Source organism: Brachyhypopomus gauderio, chromosome 18, assembly GCF_052324685.1.
Source record: "Brachyhypopomus gauderio isolate BG-103 chromosome 18, BGAUD_0.2, whole genome shotgun sequence".
Classification (NCBI taxonomy): domain Eukaryota; kingdom Metazoa; phylum Chordata; class Actinopteri; order Gymnotiformes; family Hypopomidae; genus Brachyhypopomus; species Brachyhypopomus gauderio.
This window is the reverse complement of record NC_135228.1, coordinates 3457831-3478796: the sequence shown is the minus strand read 5'-3', so window position 1 is coordinate 3478796 and position 20966 is coordinate 3457831. Positions and strand designations below refer to the sequence as shown.

Genomic DNA, 20966 nt, shown 5'->3' with positions numbered 1-20966 from the left:
AGTAATCCACGGTGCTCCTGGACTCCTTGCTATGTCTGCAGGTATGTTGCGCGAGTATAAAAACTCTGCTGTTAAACTTGATTTGCACTGAGCTCCTACTTTTAGGAGATCAAGCCGACTGTAGGTAATGTTTGCTTCCATTTTTTCCAAGGGAAAACAATGACAAAAAAGAAAAAGAGAAACAAAAGAAGACAACAAAAAGTACAAAAAAGCAAGAAACTACACGAGAATAGTAAAAACGTATGCTAAAAAGCATTTAAAAAGTGTAAAAAGTACACTGGTACACTATCCGGCCAGAACCAAATCAAATCAAATCAGATTTATTGTCACATCACCAGTGTACAGGTACACCGGTGAGTAAAAAACTTGTGTGCAAGTTCCACAATTTGCAGTAACAATATTTACAATAACAGTGAGAAAAACCAACAAAACAAAACAACATAAATAGCAACCAACTCTACTCCCTATATGGATTTACTACTATATATGCTACTTGTCCTATACTAATATATTATACTAACCTTATATGAATGTATTATCTATACTGCTATACTGTTCTATTATACTAACCCTAACCCCATTTACTACCTAAATCTATTCACCTCATTTGTTCATTGAAGGATAGATAAAATAGACAAAAAAATTAACATGGAAAAATTAGATTAAATGACACACTGTGGATCTAGTTATATGGTTCGATGCTCGAAGACATAAAAAGAACACACAGGCTTGTGCTGCAGTCATGTTCACACACATTCACACTGACACATGTTACCATGGAGAATCACATGTACAATTAAATGTATGTGTCTTTGCTCATCCTCTTGGTTATTCATGTCTAAAAACACACACACTCAGCCTGATGGACTCCAACACCCAGAATCCTGTGCTCTGACATCATCGTTCCTCAACCCGATTACTGGTACACCTGTTAGTCTTTCACTATACATGCATCTTAATTCTATTTACCCATTGTAAAGTATTGCCAACCTCTGGAAAGCACACCAAGTGGTTTTTGTATAATTCATTGTTGATTCTGGTTTAACCATTTTTGTAGTGATGGAAAACCGAGGCTTTCTGAAGCACTGAAGCCTTTTTCCTAACTGTATCGAAAAAAGATTCATTGCTCTGTGCTTCATAACACAGTGGACATTGGCGGCATCTGGTGGCCAAAACCTCAAAGTGCTTTGTGTATTTAGTGGACGAGGGGCTTAAAAAAATACAACTGTTCCAGTGTATTAACATGACATTTGAGGTTTAAATAAATAAAAAAAACAACTTATAAAACAATTGGCAGAATACTTTGATATCTGGATAATTTAATGTAATATATTTTAAAATATTACACCGTAATATATTTTGAAATAATGTATCTTGATAAGGCACACTGGAGATACTACACTTATAACTCTAATTGCACATTGTTGGTTGTTTCCCTTCACCATGTTATTGATTATATTACTCACTTATAAAATTATATCATTCACTATTATTCATATCCTATCAAGCTGGGTTTGTATCACTAGTCCATTGTCTATTTTTCCATAGTCAAGGCTCATGTAAATTGATGCTGCATGGGTTATATGAAGGAAATGATTATATGAAAGAACTTTATGTTCATTTATGGAGTGAAGGTACTTGTGTATGGGGTCAGAAGTTCAGACGTCAGATTTGCTACCCTGTTTGTCAATGAAAAGACAACGGTCAGTGCAGATGGATGATAGTCATTCGTCCCTTACATTTTAATGTCATGTGATCTACCCTCACTTCCTTCGCGATCGACCAGTAGATTGCGATCGACATATTGGGCACCCCTGGTCAAGAGGGATTGACCTCATAGCTGAAGACAGAGCAGCACAGCCTTCCTCTGTAATACTGCACCTAGACAGACTGTAGAGAGACGGAGAAAAACTCCTCAAACTTAGAACCAACAAACACATACACACACTGTATTTATTAAGGAGGGAAATATTGATGGTCTGTGTATGCATAAAGAAACAAAGTCAGTAACTTACTCTAGTATCTCCAGTTTACAGTGTGGATCTTCCAGTAGAGCAGAGAGCTGATTCACTCCTGAGTAGGGATGCAAATGATTAATCGACTTTCGATTAATTGTCGATTAAGACGTTACTCGATCAAAATGTATTAATCACGATTAATCAGAGAGCGCTCCTGTATTAACTTGAACAGAGCGTAAGAACGAGAGGTGAACACGTGTCGCGAAAGACCAGAGTGGAAAACAAAATGAAGCGGGCGAAAAGACGTGCGGTGTGGGACCATTTTGAAGCGTGTTCGGGAAACGAGGCAGAAACTGCGTAATCCAGAAAATTCCAAGGAGGGAAACTTTATTTTCCACGCAACTCAAACAATAGCACTGTTCTCTTCCCCTCCCCTGGCGCGCGCAGGCGCCGCTCTCCCAGTGTCACTTAAAGGGCCAAGTGCCTGTCTGTTAGGGAACTCGCTGCGAGGAGTAGTAGTCGCTACAATTTCAACATTGTTAATTTAGGCAAAGAAGTCAAATGTTCTGTGTGTAATGCGGTATTGAAGTACAACAGTTCCACTAGCTCACTCAATTATCATTTGAACACCATGCATGCAGCTGTCCTGCATATCACCAGTGCACCTGGTCAACCTAAAATCACAGCTACACTGGGAAGGCGAGCGTTTTCGAAGCTCGCTACAAAAAAATACGAGTGAGCTAAAAACAAAGCTATCTACTGCTACTACTGTAGCCCTTACAACAGATTGTTGGATGGCTCTAACAACAGAAAGTTACATTACTGTGACGTGTCACTACACTGACGAGAACTGGCAGCTAAAATCTGCAGTGCTGATTACGACGAACATGTCGGATAGACACACCGCTGACAGTTTAACTGACAAGCTCAATGATGTTGTGGAAACTTGGGCACTCTCCGGTCGCGTTACAGCATGTGTTCACTACAAAGCTAGAAACATTGTCCAAACATGGGCTCAATAATATTCTGTTTGGCTCTCTATTTAATTTCTTCTTTTTTTTTAATATTTTTTTTAATGTCTAATGTTTCAAATTGAACTGAGCCAGTCCTTAATTTATTCCTTTTTTAAAATGAAAGAATGTATTTTGTTATACCATAAAAATTTCCTCATGCATAATTACTTGAGCAATATATAATATAATACAATATAATTATCATAATATAATATATACTTTTTGAACAAAGTGTTTTAACTACACTGCTCAAAAAAATAAAGGGAACACTTAAACAACACAATGTAACTCCAAGTCATCCACACTTCGTGTTCAGATAGGAAGCAACACTGATTGTGAATCAATTTCAACTGCTCTTGTGCAAATGGAACAGACAACAGGTAGAAATGAGAGATTTTCAACTGATTTCAAAGATTTTTATTAATTGAGATCTAGGATGTGTTATTTTAGTGTTCCCCTTAATTTTTTTTGAGCAGTATATTTAGCTGATATTTTTAAAAGCCCTATTGAAACACTGAAATTCAGGTGAAAATCGCCGCTTATCGATTAATCGAAAGTCGATCGATAAGATCAGTCAACTAACGATTAATGAATTAATCGATAATTTGCATCCCTACTCCTGAGTCTCCTGGTTCATTGCGATTCCGATTCAGCTGAATCAGCTGTGATGAGGGGTTTGACCTCAGAGCTGAACACAGAGCAGCACAGCCTTCCTCTGTAATATCGCAGTCAGACAGACTGTAGACTATTGGAGAAAAACACATTTACAGCTAAGTAAACACAATCATTTCCATACACAAGTACACACAGAAATGAAACTGCACTCTTCACTAAACACCCCAAACATATGTAATCCAGATAGCAAAATTATTCTGGCCCAGATCTGGCCCACATTGCCCATTTTCATCTGGCCCACTTGCCGCACTGATGGAAGGCCCTTAGGCGGACCGCTCCCGGTTGCCAGATTTGGGCCACATAAGGGCCAGATTAGGGCCACATGTCAGCCACAAGCACGCATTTGGGCCAGATGTGGGCCACAAGCTGACTACAAGGTGTGGGCCATATCTGGAACAGATCTGCACCAGACTCATTTCAGACAATAAAACTATTCTGGAAGCACAAAATGAATGCAAACACTGGAATTAGTGCAAAAGAATTTAATTTATTTAACACTCAAAACAACCTCCTCCTCCTTCCATTTCACTGTCCAGTACAAAAACATTGGATCGATTCACATAGCAGTATTTGACAGCATTCAAAACTTCTCTCCTGCTTGTTCTGTTCATTATATACAAAAAAGGAGATTGTTTAGTAAAGCAAGTGTTATAGAAGCTTATCACCATTTCTAATCAAATTGGAAACATGATACTCAAAAATGCACTACTGAGCTCAAAATGTATATTTAAATCTACTTATTTAAATTAGCTGTTGCCTTTTATCCTTTTTAAAATGAAAAATGCTAACCATGCAAGATTAACTTATTCACACTCATGCTGAAGTTACACACTTCCACTTCCTTTATTACAGCTGACACAAACATTTAATGTGAGAAACGAAATTATAGAATGCAAGTCAATAACCATTTTAAATGAAATTCTAAGTGTTTTAAAATATTACTGGTGTGATGGCTTAGATAAACGTTATGGCAAAGTTGCATTTTCAAACAAATGCTCACATTAAAAAGCAGAAAGCATACCAATTACTACATTAGATGTGCGTTATGAAGCCCCATCTTTCCGTTTATGCCCCTCCAGCCAGAGTTGATCAATGTACATCTTGTGACTCTCCAGACAGACAGTGTCTTTCACATCCAAACCTTCCTGAAGTCCTAATGTAGTGATCTATAAATAAAAACAGAGTTAGATAAATAAGAAGAAGAAAATCAAGCACAAGTAAATGACATGTCAACAACTGCTGGCAAAAATAAAGGAATCATTACACAAGGCTTTTCAACATTTTGGCTTTGTGAAGTCATGACATTAAGCATCAGGATAGAAAACAATAACAAAAACCTTAAAAATGTTAAATATAAACCAAAAATTATGAGAATTACTACATAGAGAATAATTTGTGTTTGCCTACCATGTTATTTCTTCAAGAAACTGCAGAGTTGAGGTCCATCAATAGAAGTAGTTCCTCATCAAGGATTTGACCAGGGAAAGGAGAACAGGGAACATAATGTTGATGATAGCTCAACACACATTTGACCAGGGAAAGGAGAACAGGGAACATAATGTTGATGATAACTCAACACACATTTGACCAGGGAAAGGAGAACAGGGAACATAATGTTGATGATAGCTCAACACACATTTGACCAGGGAAAGGAGAACAGGGAACATAATGTTGATGATAACTCAACACACATTTGACCAGGGAAAGGAGAACAGGGAACATAATGTTGATGATAGCTCAACACACATTTGACCAGGGAAAGGAGAACAGGGAACATAATGTTGATGATAGCTCAACACACATTTGACCAGGGAAAGGAGAACAGGGAACATAATGTTGATGATAGCTCAACACACATTTGACCAGGGAAAGGAGAACAGGGAACATAATGTTGATGATAGCTCAACACACATTTGACCAGGGAAAGGAGAACAGGGAACATAATGTTGATGATGGCTCAACACACATTTGACCAGGGAAAGGAGAACAGGGAACATAATGTTGATGATAGCTCAACACACATTTGCAGACTAGTATTTTATTTTAACATTTAAGCAACTGGTCATAAATTGAAAGAAAACTATGGTAACACCTATTTAAAATCAAATATCAAATTAAAAGAGATAACACTGTGTTTAGTAATAGCAGAATAAGCTTGCTGGCATAATAATATAGCTTAGCTAGATCAAGATTTATATTCATTATATGAATTAGCTACATTAGCTAGCTAAACCCCTTTGTGTGTCCTTTTGTTCTCACCCCCAGCAGCTCTTCCCTCTTGTAAATAAAACTTGTCCTTAAAGTGGCCACGATAACAGACTCCATGTCCATAGGACACGCTAAGTTATCACTAAACCAGCGATAAAAACAAACAAAGAGAGAAAAAGTAAAGAAAAGGGGCTAAAAACAGTACACAAAGGCTACTGGAGTAGGCTATCTCACGGCGCAGGAAGAGAAAGTTAGCTAGCTAGCTAGCCATTAGCAAGCTAGTCTACGCTAGAGAACATAAAAATAATGACGCATAGAAAATGCATACAGACAAATTTAGCGAAAGTAGCACTATTTTAAAGTACAGTTAACCAATTGTAAAACTTAGCAAGCCTCCTTGTCAATGTTCTTTTGGGCATGGAGAGAAACTTAAGTCTTACCTTGTGCGTGCGTAAAACGTGTGTGTCGCCATTTTCCATGTGGTCGGAAGTGCAGGTAGAGTGTTGGGTGATTGTCCTCTAGACATTCAGTGCGAACTTCAGCCAATCGACTCTCACCTTCAGCATGTGCTGCCTTAATGTTTTGTCACGAGTACAGCAAATAAAACTAAAAGGTAAAGTCTGTGAACAAACTACATTAAATTTAATTAAGTTGGCTTGACAAAGCATATGTGGTACCTTTAATTACTATAGTCTTTTTAAATCAAATCAAATCAAATATATTTGTATAGCGCTTTTCAAAAGACATGTTGTCACAAAGTGCTTTACAGGATTTACAAGTTTTAACAAACTTTTTTTTTTTAGTTTTTGGAGTTTTTATAATGTATTACGGCCCAGATCAGAGACCTCTGGCTCACATACGGTTTGCGAGTCCCGACAGTGAGCCACCAGTGCCATATCTCAGCCGGGAGTGGCCCACATCAATCTGCTATCTGGGATAGTGTGTTAGTGAGAGAGATGCAGTTAGAAGGAAATAGCAAGTGTGTGTGTGTGTGTGTGTGTGTGTGTGTGTGTGTTTGATAAAGGGGGATATTGACTGTGTAAAGAGTTAGTAAGTCAATAACTCACTGTAGTTTCTCCAGTGTACAGTGAGGATCCTCCAGTAGAGCAGAGAGCTGCTTCACTCCTGAGTCTCCTGGTTTATTGTGGTTCAGATTCAGCTCTCTCAGGTGTGATGAGGGGTTTGACCTGAGAGCTGAACACAGAGCAGCACAACATTCCTCTGGAATACTGCAGTAAGACAGACTGTAGAGAGAAGGGGAAAAACCCCCCAACACACAAACATACCAAACATACACATGTGCATAAGCTCAGTATGGTGTGTGTGTGTGTGTTCTTGAGAGAGATGTAATGATGCACATATATGTGTATAAAGAAAACGGGTGAGTGAGCAAGAGTGAGTGTGTATAACTTATTAATATATTAGTGCTGTCAATTCCAGGTGCCGCGATTAAAAGTCCTCACCAGGATTTTGCTCAGGCTTCCTGGATTGTGTTAATTCCACTAATTTTACCTGGATTGCTAATTAGAAAATCTAGCAAGCTTGAGCAAAATCCTGGTGAGGACTTTTAATCGCGGCACCTGGAATTGACAGCACTAGTTAAGAGTTAAAAAGCAATGTAGGCCAATTTGTAACCATTGCTTGGGGAACAATATATTATTTGAATTCTACAACTGTTCCACTGGAAAACATATTAATAAATACTATGTTGTATTTTAACCAATTTCAATAGTTTGTTTCATGAAAACAATAATTCAATTTTAAAATGTATATTTATGCGCAGTATTGAACTAAGCATGTTGGCTCCTCCCAATTTCCTCCAGTATTAGAGGAGTTTGGCTCCTCTCATCTTCAACCTGTACTAGAGGAGTTTGGCTCCTCCCACCTCCCACCAGAACTAGAGGAGTTTGGCCCCTCCCACTTTTTCCAACAGTGAGGGGCTGTTGCTTCTCTGACCCTTTCTTGCAGGTCTGGAGGCCCACTGCTCTCCTCATTTGTTCTGATACACTCTGTCTTCTCCTTCTTCTCTACCCCTTTTTCCACCCTCTTTCTCCATTGATCCTCCCACACCTGGTTGAGCCAACCAATCAGCCTCCTCCTCCTGCTCTTGTATTTAGGTCCATCTCCTTTCTCAGCTGTGGGCGGAGCCTCTGTGCTCTGCCCCTCTGGCTCACTGGAGGTCTGAGGCTTAGCAAGAGGTTCCTCAGGCACTGCAGTGCTCTGACTCCCCACCCTGTACTCTGTGATGGAGCAGCTACAGAGGGTGGGGGCACATCAGGCTGCTCCTCTGAACTTGGTGGATGGGTGCAACACTAACAATGAGGGGTTCTCTAACTTGGGAAACTAGAGCTCTGGGGTTTCTACTGCCCCAGGGGTTTCTTCTGTCCTTTGAATTTCTGCTGCCGCTGGGGTTTGGTCTGTTCTTGGTTACAACTCTCCTACTGGACTCAATCTGATGTCTCCAACACTCCTCTGTTGATATTTTTAGGTGTAAAGAAGGTCAGTCTCCAAAAGAACATTCACGTGTTCTCTCACGCTCTCCTTCTCTCTCCTCTCTGTCTCCTTCTCCCCCTCTCTCTGTTATGAGATACAAGGAGCAGGTCATCCTCACCCTATTTCTTTTCCCGTTCTCCCTCTCTTGCTTTCTTTCTTTCTTTCTCATTCCTCTCTAACTGTCACTTCGGGATTCTGCTCCTCGTGTCTGTTGTTCCTTGCTTGTCTGTCCCCCTCCCCCCCCCCCCCCCCCCCCGTCTGCCACACCTGTGTCATCAGTGTCTCCACCTGTGTCTAGTTTAGTCCCGTGTACTTATTAAACATTTTTAAATGTGCCATATTTTGTCAATTGTGATTTTTTACACCGCAATTGAAATTTGTCCTCCGTTTTTAACCCATCTGTGCAGTCACAACACACACACACACTAGTGATTACTAGGGGGTTGTGGATCACACGTGCCCAGAGCGGTGGGCAGCCCTAGCCCGGCTCCCGGGGAGCAGTTGGGGTTAGGTGCCTTGCTCAAGGGCACCTCAGTCATGGCATCAGGCCTGGGAATCGAACCCACGACCCTCCGGTCACAAGACCAGTTCCTAGGTCTGCTAGGTCAGGTCCACATTTCTCTCTTCCTCTGTTCTCATCATCATCACCTATAAACACAGAGGGTGAGAGCCAAAGAACACATATTGAATTAATGTCAGTATACAAAAACTTTGACATGATAACTCTCAGTGATCTGGTGACCTAGGCCTCTCTGAACTTTATCCACCAATCATAATAATAGAGTAGAGGGATCTGATCATGTGACTCACATTTCTCATTATCTTCAGGTGCTCCATGTTTGATCTGTTTTTCCTCTCTGCTCCTCCAGCTGCAGGAGTCTCTCTGTCACCTGTCTCTGAGTCTCAGACATAATGTCCTCCTGTCTCCACTCTGTCTCTCTTCTGGTCTCTTTTTCATCTCCAGCTCTCTCTCCATCTCCATCTCTCTCTGTATGGGGCTGTTGGAGCTGTTCCTCCACTCTCTACTCCTCCTGGTTTCTGCCCTTTTAACACAGTGTGATGATTCTAGCACTCCAGTGCTGGTCCAGTGTCAGGAGTTTAGCTTTTTATGACATGTGTTTAATTTAATTTAATATTTTAATATTAAAAATATGTTGAAATGAGATCTGATTAATATTTTGACTTGCTGAGTTTAGTCATTCTTGTATGACCATTGAACACATCCTAACAGTCATCTGTTCTACAGCTGCAGTACTCTACACTGCCAAGACAGAGACAACTGAGGGTCGCCTGATTCACTTAGTATTAATGAACTGTCGCCAACTAGTGGAGAAATCATCAGAAATAATTTTTCAGATTATTAACTCTTATACCAAAGCTCCTCCTCCCTGTACACACCTGCGTGTTTGAGGAAGTAAATCTAGGAATGACACATTGGTCTTTTGTGTTCAAGTGAGTTGAGAACTTCTTAACTCTGTTATTTACTTCTTTCTGCCTTATTTCTGAAAGGAGTCTAAACTCCCTCAGCTGGATAAAGGACTACAGTAACTGATTCTCTCCTGTGCTACTGTGTTTATTACAGAAGATCTAAAAGTGAAAGTGAATTTTGTACGGAAGGAGACATTACAGAGAAACAGCACAGCAGCTGTTGGAGGAAATGGCTGCTACAAACCCTCTGTCAGAAGAAGAGTTTTCATGTCCTGTGTGCTGTGACATCTTCAGGGATCCTGTTCTACTGTCATGTACCCACAGTGTGTGTAAAATCTGTCTGCAGCAGTTCTGGGAAGCCAGGGGATCTCAAGAATGTCCAGTTTGTAGAAGAAGATTCTTTAATTCCAACCCTCCTCTTAATCGTGCACTAAAGAACCTGTGTGAGTCTTTTCTAGAGAGCAGGAGTCAGAGATCTTCAGCAGGGTCTGAGGTGCTCTGCAGTCTACACAATGAGAAACTCAAACTCTTCTGTCTGGAGGACCAACAGCCTGTGTGTGTGGTGTGTCAGATTTCAAAGGCACATAAAACTCACGACTGCTGTCCAGTAGAGGAAGCTGTGTGTGACTTTAAGGTATGAAACATACTATATATATTTAACTGTAATATCTGTTTTCCTCCATGATTTAGATTATCTTGAAATGAATGTTAAATAGGCTAGATTAAACCTGTCAGGGGATGAAATTTGAGAGAGTTAAATCAAACCTTCACAGTTATTATATTCAAAGTTTATTTATTCAAAATTAAAATATAAATAACATTTTAAACACATACTGTAAATATATAGTATTACTATTTTAGAGTAAACGAAACTTGGTCAAAGAGTGAACCTGGCATTCTTTTCATTCTTGACATTATTTTGTAATCTTTGTAATCTCCAGTACAGATACAGACACTGAGATTAAATCCTGTAAGACTCGCACTGTCATCTGCCATTTTTACAGAACAAACTCAAGACCTCACTGGAGTCTCTACAGCAGCATCTGAAGGTCTTAGAGGAAGATAAACAAGTCTGTGAGAAAACAGCAGCACACATTAAGGTGAAAGGTCACACTGAGTTCTGAATCGGTGCTGTGATCACTGTCCACGTACACCATAATGAAACACACCCATTTGGACAGTTTATATTTCCTCATCATCTCCCATTCCAGTATCAGGCCCAGCACACAGAGAGGCAGATAAAGGAGGAGTTTGAGAAGATCCACCAGTTTCTAAGAGATGAAGAAGCAGCAAGAATAGCTGCACTGAAGGAGGAAGAGGAGCAGACGAGTCACATGATGAGGAGGAAGATTGAGGAGATGAGTGGAGAAATAGCAACTCTTTCAGATCAAATCAGAAACACAGAGAAGGAGATGGAAGCTGAGGACATCCCGTTCTTACTAGTAAGAATCACTCAGTCTGTCTGTCTCTCACTTAAACTCATGTCAGGGTACCCGCGGGTCCTTAAAAAGTCTTAAAATGTCTTAAATTTAGTTTTCCATATTCAAGGCCTAAAAATGTCTTAAAATGTCTGGAATTTTATGAGGGGAGGCATTAAATTATTATAAGTGTGTGTTGTTCAGTTGTTCTGGCGCGATGTGAACTTTGCCGAATCTAGCGCTAATGCAGAAAATAACCGCTCCAGGGTCCTAGTGCTAGATTCCTAGCGTTAGAGTATACGGCCTCAACAACGTCAACAATTTTCGTTCGCCACCCCCCCCCCGTCAACAATTCTCGTTCGCCACCCCCCCCGTCAACGATGTGGAACACACCTGCATCTCCGGTAATAGTATTATTTTTTCTTGTGAGAAGTATTAAAAAGGTCTTAAAAGTCATTGAATTTGAGATTTTAAAATGTGCAGATATCCTGCATGTACAAAACATGCATGTACAAAAAATTGTATTTCAATTTCTGTGTACAATTGTCCCTCTGTTTCCTTCTCAGAACGTGTCGTCCACATTGAAACAGTAAGTGATTATTTGTATTTGATCTCCATATTTTTACACATTGTGATTGTTCTGATACATTCAGATCTTCAGTATGTGGTCTCTGTTATTTCAGAAGTATGACATATGAAGAAGGTATTTAGGAATAAATATATATTGATATTGACTGTAATGGGGTGACAGAAGCAGCAGACGTGGATTATGGTGCCATGAAATCCTTAATGTCCATAGTACAGCAATGACAATCACACACAGTGAAATAAAACACAGCCACACACACACAGTATAATAAAACACAGCCACACACACACAGCGAAATAAAACACAGCCACACACACAGTGTAATAAAACACAGCCACACACACACACAGCGATAGTCAGAGGAAAATAAACACTTAAGGTGTAAAGTCCCTGACTTGGCAGTCAAAGGGCAGCAACAGAAGAAAACACACACAGGTTCACTCCCCTACGCTCAAGGAATTAACAGAGACGACTGGCAGAACCTGTGGGCTGAAGTAGGAAGTGAGGTGATGACAGACAGGTGTCAGTGATGATGGAGTATGTGGGTGAATTAGAAAGGGGGAGGGGCTGTGTAGAGGAATGTGTGGAATGTGGCTCCCCTGTGGGTCTGACCCCGCCTACCGTGACACTCACCATGTGCAGATATTTTAATTACATACTGATGGATTTAATGAAAGATTTCACATTACTTTAATGTTAATTATTTATCTTATTCAAAGTATTTATCTATTATTTTAATAATATAATAACTTTCTACATTCCCAGAGTTCATCACACCCCAAAGGAACATGAGAAGGTGTCAGGAGCTCTGATCAATGTAGCAAAACATCTTTCCAACCTGAAGTTCAGAGTCTGGGAGAGAATGCAGAAGATTCTCCAGTACTGTGAGTTTTGGTGTTCTTTGATTAATTAGAGTAATTCTGTTCTCCTCACAATTACAACTCTATAGAGAGAGAAACATTAACATTGTGTGTTTGGTAAATGAACTATTCCAGTATTAAAGGCTGTATTAGTATAAACCATTGACTGTATATATAATGGACGGTACGTCACCGTTGACTCCCATTGTGAGTTTTTGAAGCCACCAAGACGGCCGCACGGACGCTGCCATCTTGAAAATTGGAGCCAGAGCATGCGCATTAGAACCGGTAGGCAGGACAGTATCTCCGCCAGAGACCGTATCTCCGCCCCGACATCCGTTAGGATACGCCCACCAGTATAGAAACTTTTGACGTTTTACAAAATAAACAAACGTAAAAGGTTTTAATACTGCTGTCGAGAGTTTTGCTGTCGAGAGCTTTGATGTTGAGCGCGTTCACGTTTGAGCGTCTGGTATTAGATGTCAACCAACGCAGCTATTAACTGTCAATCACCTTATCGCCACACCCCTTTAAATAACATTTAATAACTTCTATAAAATCTGTTTATCATAGAGAAAAACACTGGGAGAGATACTAACGCAATGGGGTCTTATAGAATTGACAAAATATAATTGCTCAAAAAACTTATTTTACGTGTAATAAAAATTCAAAGTTTCTCGTCCGGCCCGTTCACTTACATGGGAATGGGCGGGGTTAAAAGTTGTACTGCAGCCAGCCACTAGAGGGCAGCTGACTCACGGAGGCTTCACTTTTCACTCGCGTCGTCCAGTCAACTTATATATACAGTCAATGGTATAAACAGTGAGGGGGACGACCAGTTGGCTGCTGGTCTGAGGAGAGACAGTCAGTCCATGAGGAGATCTACACCACCCACTCTCCACCTCTACACACCACCCACTCTCCACCTCTACACCACCCACTCTTCACCTCTACACACCACCCGCTCTCCACCTCTACACACCACCCACTCTCCACCTCTACACCACCCACTCTCCACCTCTACACACCACCCGCTCTCCACCTCTACACACCACCCACTCTCCACCTCTACACACCACCCGCTCTCCACCTCTACGCACCACCCGCTCTCCACCTCTACACCACCCACTCTCCCCTCTACACACCACCCACTCTCCACCTCTACACACCACCCACTCTCCACCTCTACATACCACCCACTCTCCACCTCTACACACCACCCACTCTCCACCTCTACACACCACCCACTCTCCCCCTCTACACACCACCCACTCTCCACCTCTACACACCACCCACTCTCCCCCTCTACACACCACCCACTCTCTCCCTCTACACACCACCCACTCTCCCCTCTACACACCACCCACTCTCCCCCTCTACACACCACCCACTCTCCCCCTCTACACACCAGCCACTCTCCCCCTCTACACACCACCCACTCTCCCCCTCTACACATCACCCACTCTCCACCACCCACTCTCCACCTCTACACACCACCCACACTTTACCTCTACACACCACCCGCTCTCCACCTCTACACACCACCCACTCTCCACCTCTACACCACCCACTCTCCACCTCTACACACCACCCACACTTCACCTCTACACCACCACCCACTCTCCCCTCTACACACCACCCACTCTCCCCTCTACACACCACCCGCTCTCCACCTCTACACACCACCCGCTCTCCACCTCTACACCACCCACTCTCCACCTCTACACACCACCCACTCTCCACCTCTACACCACCCACTCTCCACCTCTACACACCACCCACTCTTCACCTCTGTGGGTGAAACTTAAACTTAATTAAGTTAAATATTTATACATTTACTCGAAATGATTCAAAATAATTCGATTTTATCACATTATTTAATGGTTGTTTATTTTCAAAATGTCCAATCTTAACGTCTTCACAACGTAATACAAGAGAACTGTTCATTCAGACAGCTATTTGTTGTGAAACAAAGTAGTTACAATTTCAAGCATTTTCAAGTACTTTAGCCTAAATTCCAGCACTTTCTAAACCTGAAACACAAAGCAACATTAAAATTCATCAGGTAAATGTTTCTTCCCGTTTTTGAGAGGTGTTTCTTTAAACTACCTGTGACGGGCAGGGTGAGCGAAATAAAATGAAAGTCTCAGAGGAAAAGGATGGTTTAATGAAGAAAGTGCACAAACCAAAAACCCGTGAGTCGATCTGAATTAAGGATATAATAACCAGCGGTCAACTGGTACAACGACAAGACATAGAGACGAACAAACGACCCTCAGGTAAGACGGATCGCGGGCGCCGCCCACCTGAGCGACGAATACCACATGACCACAACAGGACAGCTGCCGCTGTGGACGGGGGCAACCAGCAAGGGGCCCTCTGCAACGTGACACTACCAAATATCGTTTCGGACAAAACTACAAAGAATGTGACGCGTCTAAGTTTAAACGCCTCCACCGTTCACGCAATATATAGTGTGTGTATATATTTATTTATTTTGATGCCTGGTGTAGCGTCAGGTAAAAATGTTCTTTTCACCGGTTTTGCAGGGGTTTTTTATTCTCCACTGCCACCTATCGCCACCTATAGTTTCGGGGAACACTGCAGTGAAGCTCGCGAATGTATAAACGCCTCCACCGTGCGCGCAGGGTCACGCAAGGTGGGCGGAGTCACGCGCTACGGTCACTCGCGAAAGTATAAACCAGGCTTTAGTCTCTCTGGGAGTAGCGCCCTTTAGTGGGAGAACTGTAACGGTATCCACCCACTAATGAGGACACACACACACTTCAGTACACAGACACTAATAATACACACATGCAGTGTGACACTCAGTGTAACAGTAGCACTGCACTAGTTAAGTGTCACATGTGATACTCAATGAATCCAAGATATGTAGAAATATATTATAATGAATAAAACAGACACAATTTCAAGCTTCAAAACAACAAGCACACAAGTACTGCAGGGGTGTGTGGTGAACACACAACATCACCATCACTTCCCTCTTATCAACCTACTGCAGCATTTCACTCAGAGTAAAGGGCCTGCAGTCTGTAGATGTGACCTCATCACATAAACACATGAAGAACATGATGATTCATTCTGTTCTCTCCTCAGACCCTGTTACTCTGGACCCCAACACTGCCCATCCACACCTCCACCTGTCTGATGATCTCACTACTGTAGAACAGAGACCACAGAAATCACTGCTTCCTGATCATCCAGAGAGATTTGATATGTCTGTGTGTGTCCTGGGCTCTGAAGGCTTTAACTCAGGGACACACTGCTGGAATGTTGATGTTGGAAAGAGTGAAGTCTGGGCACTGGGTGTAATTAGAGAGTCTGAATGTAGAAAAGGAGGGAGGGTCTGGAAGTCAGTGTGGCGTCTGGGCTACAGTAAAAAGGCTGGTAAATACTGGACATGCAGACCAGGACAGACACGTAACTACTTCACATCTACAGAGAAAGTACAGAGGGTCAGAGTTCAGCTGGACTGGGACAGGGGAAAAGTGACATTCACTGATCTTCTAACCAGTTCACACCTGCACACTATAACACACACTTTTACTGACACAGTTTTCCCTTTATTCTCTACATGCAGTTCCTCTCCTATGAGGATCTTACCAGCAAGGATATCAGTAACAGTGGAACAGGTTAATGTTGCCTTGAATTAATCATACATGTAATAATGAACATTATAAATATAATATTTACTTCTGGCTTTCAAGAGAAGCGGTCGCACTTTATCTCTGCTCCTGCACTCCCTCCCTTCTGCCCTGCTCAGCTTAGATTCTCTGTCTTGTCTTAGTAACCTGGCGTTGCTCTTCGAATTTTAACAAGAAAATTGATTTGATCAGGTGGTCTCTCAACGCAATTGACACTATGTTTTCCACGAGGAGGCAGTGTGGGAGAACCCACATGCCCGGACGGTACGTTCTCATCTGGATATGTGTTTGACTCATGGGGGACCTGGCGTAGTTTGTGGAAGATGTTGAGGACATCTATTATTTGGATCTTTGATCGCTGTGGCTCTGCTGATTGGATTAGGCATTGCCCTGGTGTATCAGAAAATTAAAAGAGTGGGGTCAGTTATCGAACACCCATGCCAAGTGCCCAACATGATTGATGCGGTGGGGAGAGCTGTTGGAACACAGACTGTGACTGTTGGTAAAAGCTTGGAGTCGATCGTGGATGGAATCAATGCTCTACGCGTGAAGTTGGATCAGTTGGGAGACCGCTGACTTAAGGGGAGTTTGTGTGCTCAAGCGCTCAAGGACGAGCTCATTGCTAAATTCTTCATTCATTATTATTTGCATTGGCGCCCAAACAAACTTCTCCCAGAAGGTCGTCGTCTTGGTTACCTGCTGCTACCCTCACACAAAGACTGTCAGAGATAGCTCTTGCCTTCCACCATAAACTTTTACACAAAAACTCTTCTAGCTCCCCCTCTCTCTCTAAATAAATCACGCCTCTCACTGCTTACTGTCTGTGTTATCAATGCTTGTATGTGTTATGTATGTGCAAACGTAGATATGGATCAGAGGTAAATAAACTAGATTTTTTTTTCGGCGTGAGATATCGGAAGTGTGGCGTGAGAGCGTGTGAAGACGGTCAAATGCGTGTGTCTCACGCTCAATGCGTGAGAGTTGGCAACCCTGTTAACACGTCTTTTGAGGGCTTCTGAAAGTTCTTGTCATTGAGGCATTGATTAAACTCATCAGTCTTCCTTGAGAAAGCTCACTCATCCAATCTCATCTCCTTATCTGAAGCACGTTTTGACAATCAGGAGACGTCATTACCACAGAGGTTCATGTACTTTATCTGGCCTACACTGTACATGCTTTAGTTAGACTGTGTTTGTCTATTGTTGTGACTTATATGATGACTGCACCACATTATTATTAATATTAATAATATTAGTAGTCATTGTAGAAATCCAGGTAATGCCAAAGGTTAATTTGCTCTTTATTGCAACAGTAAAGCCACAGAATCTTAGTTGAACATGTAAAACTAACCTATAACTGTAACATTGGCGTCAAGGAGCGATAAGACAGATACAAACATTGAGAAGAGTGAGATTATTAAAGTTATTCCAAAGTCTGGGTTGTATAAACAGGCAGGGGTCAAATCCGTATGCAAGTCCATGCATGAAACACGACCAACATGCAAAGACGTACCGAACACAGAAACAAATCGTAATATTCCATGAAACACTTTTTAGGGGTTTCACCTACTAATCCTTTAAAGTAGATATAATTTGTTTTACCTTAATAATTAATCAGTCTCATTAATTTAGAATCAGTCTCATATTCTAATTATACCAGACCCACAAGTTTAGTTATCAACTAAAGGTAATTAATGGTTTGGTATCTGAAGGATTTAACTATGAATTCTTTGGAGGTTTTGGCATCAACCACTTTTGAATGACATCAACACAGACAATGTGGTGAAAATAAATGATACATTTATTCAAAACCAACTATTCTAAATCACAAACAGCATCAACAGGTATCAGTATATTAACAGTGAAGACTGGGTACTTAGTGTGTGTGTGTGTGTGTGTGTAAAAAGGGGAGGAGTGTAATGTGTGCACGCGCTTGTGCGCGTGTGAGGAGGCGGAGCTGTAATCTCAGTTCTCCTATAGAGAACAAAGCAACTAAAATGGCGCCGACTTTAAACCGTAGAGCAGCGCGACTGTGTTAATGAGCTCAGCTGGTTTATTCAAACGTGGTCAGAACAAAGAGTAATGGAGCTGGCTTAATAAATAAAAATTAATGTGTGTCTGAGAATGGGGAGGACTACAAGTTGTCCATTAATCAGATAAATAAAAGATGGTGGCATGCACAGCAAAGAGAGCTTTGTATATACAAATCTTGATGAAGATTATGAAAATAAAGTTAAACACATTCAGAATGTATTAACAGAAAGCTTGGTTAACTCTACAGTTCAAATAACTTGCCCTTTTATAAACTATGCCCAGCGGTTAGAGTCTCACGTGTTGAGGATTTGGGTAGTGTCGTCGTCCTCCCTGAATTAGGAGGGAATTTCCACCACAGGCTCCTCGTTGATAAAGCGATGTCGTCCAGGTGTGCTGGGAAACGTCCAGGAATGCGAGTCTCGTTCACGGTTTAACGACAGGGAGTTGATCGCCTTTGTTTCAGTCCGTGTGGCCGCGTTAGCAAGCTTGATTGAAGTAGTTTGGTGAATCTGTTTCCGTGGTAACGTTGATCGGTTGCTGGTTAGATTACACCATAACTCGGGCTCGTTAATTAAGTAGTACAACTTTCAGCTGTTTGCTGTTAGTCGTTGCAAAGTTCGCGTGTTCTCAAAGAAAAACCGGAGAGAGAGAAATGACGGAGCCTCTCTTTAATAGGTCTAACCTCGGTGTCAGTCAAACCAGAGAGAGAGTGATGAATGGCTGTTCAGGGTATTTAAACACCTGAATTGTAGACACACCCTTACTTCCATCAAAGCAAGCTTGTTCAATGTGTTGCCAGTGGTACTGCCACCTGCTGGTTTAGCATGGTACCTACATTCCCCCCTTGGTCTTCAGACTGGGGCTGATGTCACAGTCCTGAAGAGCACAAAAGGTTATCCACGCAGTCCATGTTCCCTGTAGCATCCACTGGGAGGTGATCAATTCCATGAGTCAAGTTGTCCATCCCGCTCATAGCATGATCCATGAGATGGCTGGGAGATGCTGTGGAGACACATCTGGGCAACAAGTTCACTACTGGGCAGTTCTTGAACAGTAAGTAAGGTTAACCAAATGAAGAAAAACAATGAAAGGATACTAATGCAGGGCTTAGATTTCTCTTGGCTTTACAATAAGAAAACAAGGTCACGTGCAGGGTTAAATGCCTTTGATGGAAAAGAGGAAATACATCAGGCATGGAGAAAGGTGTGGAGTTAGCACATGTTGGTGTTAGTCTGTTGGCTGGAACAAACCTAACAATGTTTTAAAGGAAAGATCTTGCTGGACTAAAACATTTGGGTTACTGTCCAGTTAGAGTATGGCTTCTTGTGAGATCTAGTAAAATGTAAATGGGGGTTTAACTGAGGTGTAATGCCTCATCCTATCCTGTGATAGAAAAGTATTTAAGTATCAGGCACTTGCTATACTGGTAGAGGAGAGAATAAGATCTTTGTGAGGGGTAAATGTAGAATAGAAGTTAGGAGGTAACGCCGGGTACACCCCCCTTAGTAAAGAACCTACTGCATTGAAAATGCAGAGATGTGGGCGGAGATGATGCCAGGAACATCTCGCTTTAAAAGATCAGAGATCTAAAAAAATAGCTACATGCTTACAGGCTGAATGTTTACATGCAACTTCATATAATGTCAGTTCTGCTTCCCCTCTGGCTCAGGCTGGAGGTCCACTAACTGACCCTTATTTATGGCTGTCCCCCCTTCCACTGGTTCTGCCTCTCTTTCCACCTCTTGGCTCTGTCCCTGTGACAAGAGTAGTGAGAGGGTCCTGCAGAAAGAACAGTGTCTGAATTTACAGGGAAAGCATAGGGAGGACTTTGGAGCTCTTTGGAGTCTCCTCCAGGCATACTGGGCTGCACAACAGTCTCCCAAACTGTCTGCGTGGTCTTTCTGATCTCACGCATCGACAGGTCACCTTGGCGTGCTAAAAGTGAGACATGGGTTCTCACACAAGGGTGGAGATTGTGCAAAAATAGGGATTTGAAGGTTCGGTCTTCTGTGAGACCGGGTCCATTTCTTCCCTGGAAAAATGTTTGTTTCAAGCGATTAAAGTAATCTCTGGGATGCTCTGAACGCGGAATAGTTGACCGACGTACCAAGCCCTTGCTCCTCCGGGTCGGGCTGTTCCATACCGAGATGAGGCAATTCTTCCTGGTCTCCGCCCCTCGAGATTCTGTCATCCTCAGTTTCCCCTGGTTAAGAGAACATGACCCTATCATTTCGTGGCAAAGATGCGAATTAGTTGCGTGGAGCTGCGCATTGCCAGCAGGATTGTATGCAATTACCCCTTCGCTCCTCGACGGTCGAGAGTCCTCAGACGCCCCTCTCCGATGCGGTCCCTGAGCAGTACAGAGAATTCACTGACGTGTTCAGTAAAGAGCGTGCCAGTTTGCTCCCTCCACACAAAACCTGCGACTGTGCCATTGACCTCCTTCCCGGGGTGACCTTACCCAGGAGAACAAAGCCGTACCCGCTCTCCCGCCCAGAAGATGCTGCTATGGAATCTTATGTCAGTGAGGCCCTACAGAAGGGGTTTATTCGCCCGTCGACATCTCCCGTCGCGGTGGGGTTTTTCTTCGTAGAGAAGAAGGACGGGGGGTTACGTCCCTGTATTG

General features: G+C 42.1%; 1 protein-coding gene across 5 annotated transcripts in view; it reads left to right on the top strand.

The window, feature by feature from the left end:
• The first annotated feature begins 230 nt into the window (after positions 1–230).
• Positions 231–20966, top strand: part of LOC143481753 (E3 ubiquitin-protein ligase TRIM35-like) — a 49225-nt gene continuing 28489 nt past the window's right edge. The window contains exons 1-8 of one of the 5 annotated variants that reach the window (XM_076979894.1): positions 231–353; positions 9594–9799; positions 9930–10409; positions 10780–10875; positions 10987–11217; positions 11460–11782; positions 12548–12666; positions 15760–17124. In XM_076979894.1, coding sequence (XP_076836009.1) covers positions 10005–10409; positions 10780–10875; positions 10987–11217; positions 11460–11782; positions 12548–12666; positions 15760–16316 — 1731 coding nt within the window. In that variant the 5' untranslated portion in view covers positions 231–353; positions 9594–9799; positions 9930–10004 and the 3' untranslated portion in view covers positions 16317–17124. The other 4 variants (XM_076979896.1, XM_076979897.1, XM_076979898.1 and 1 more) reach the window with 4 other exon arrangements.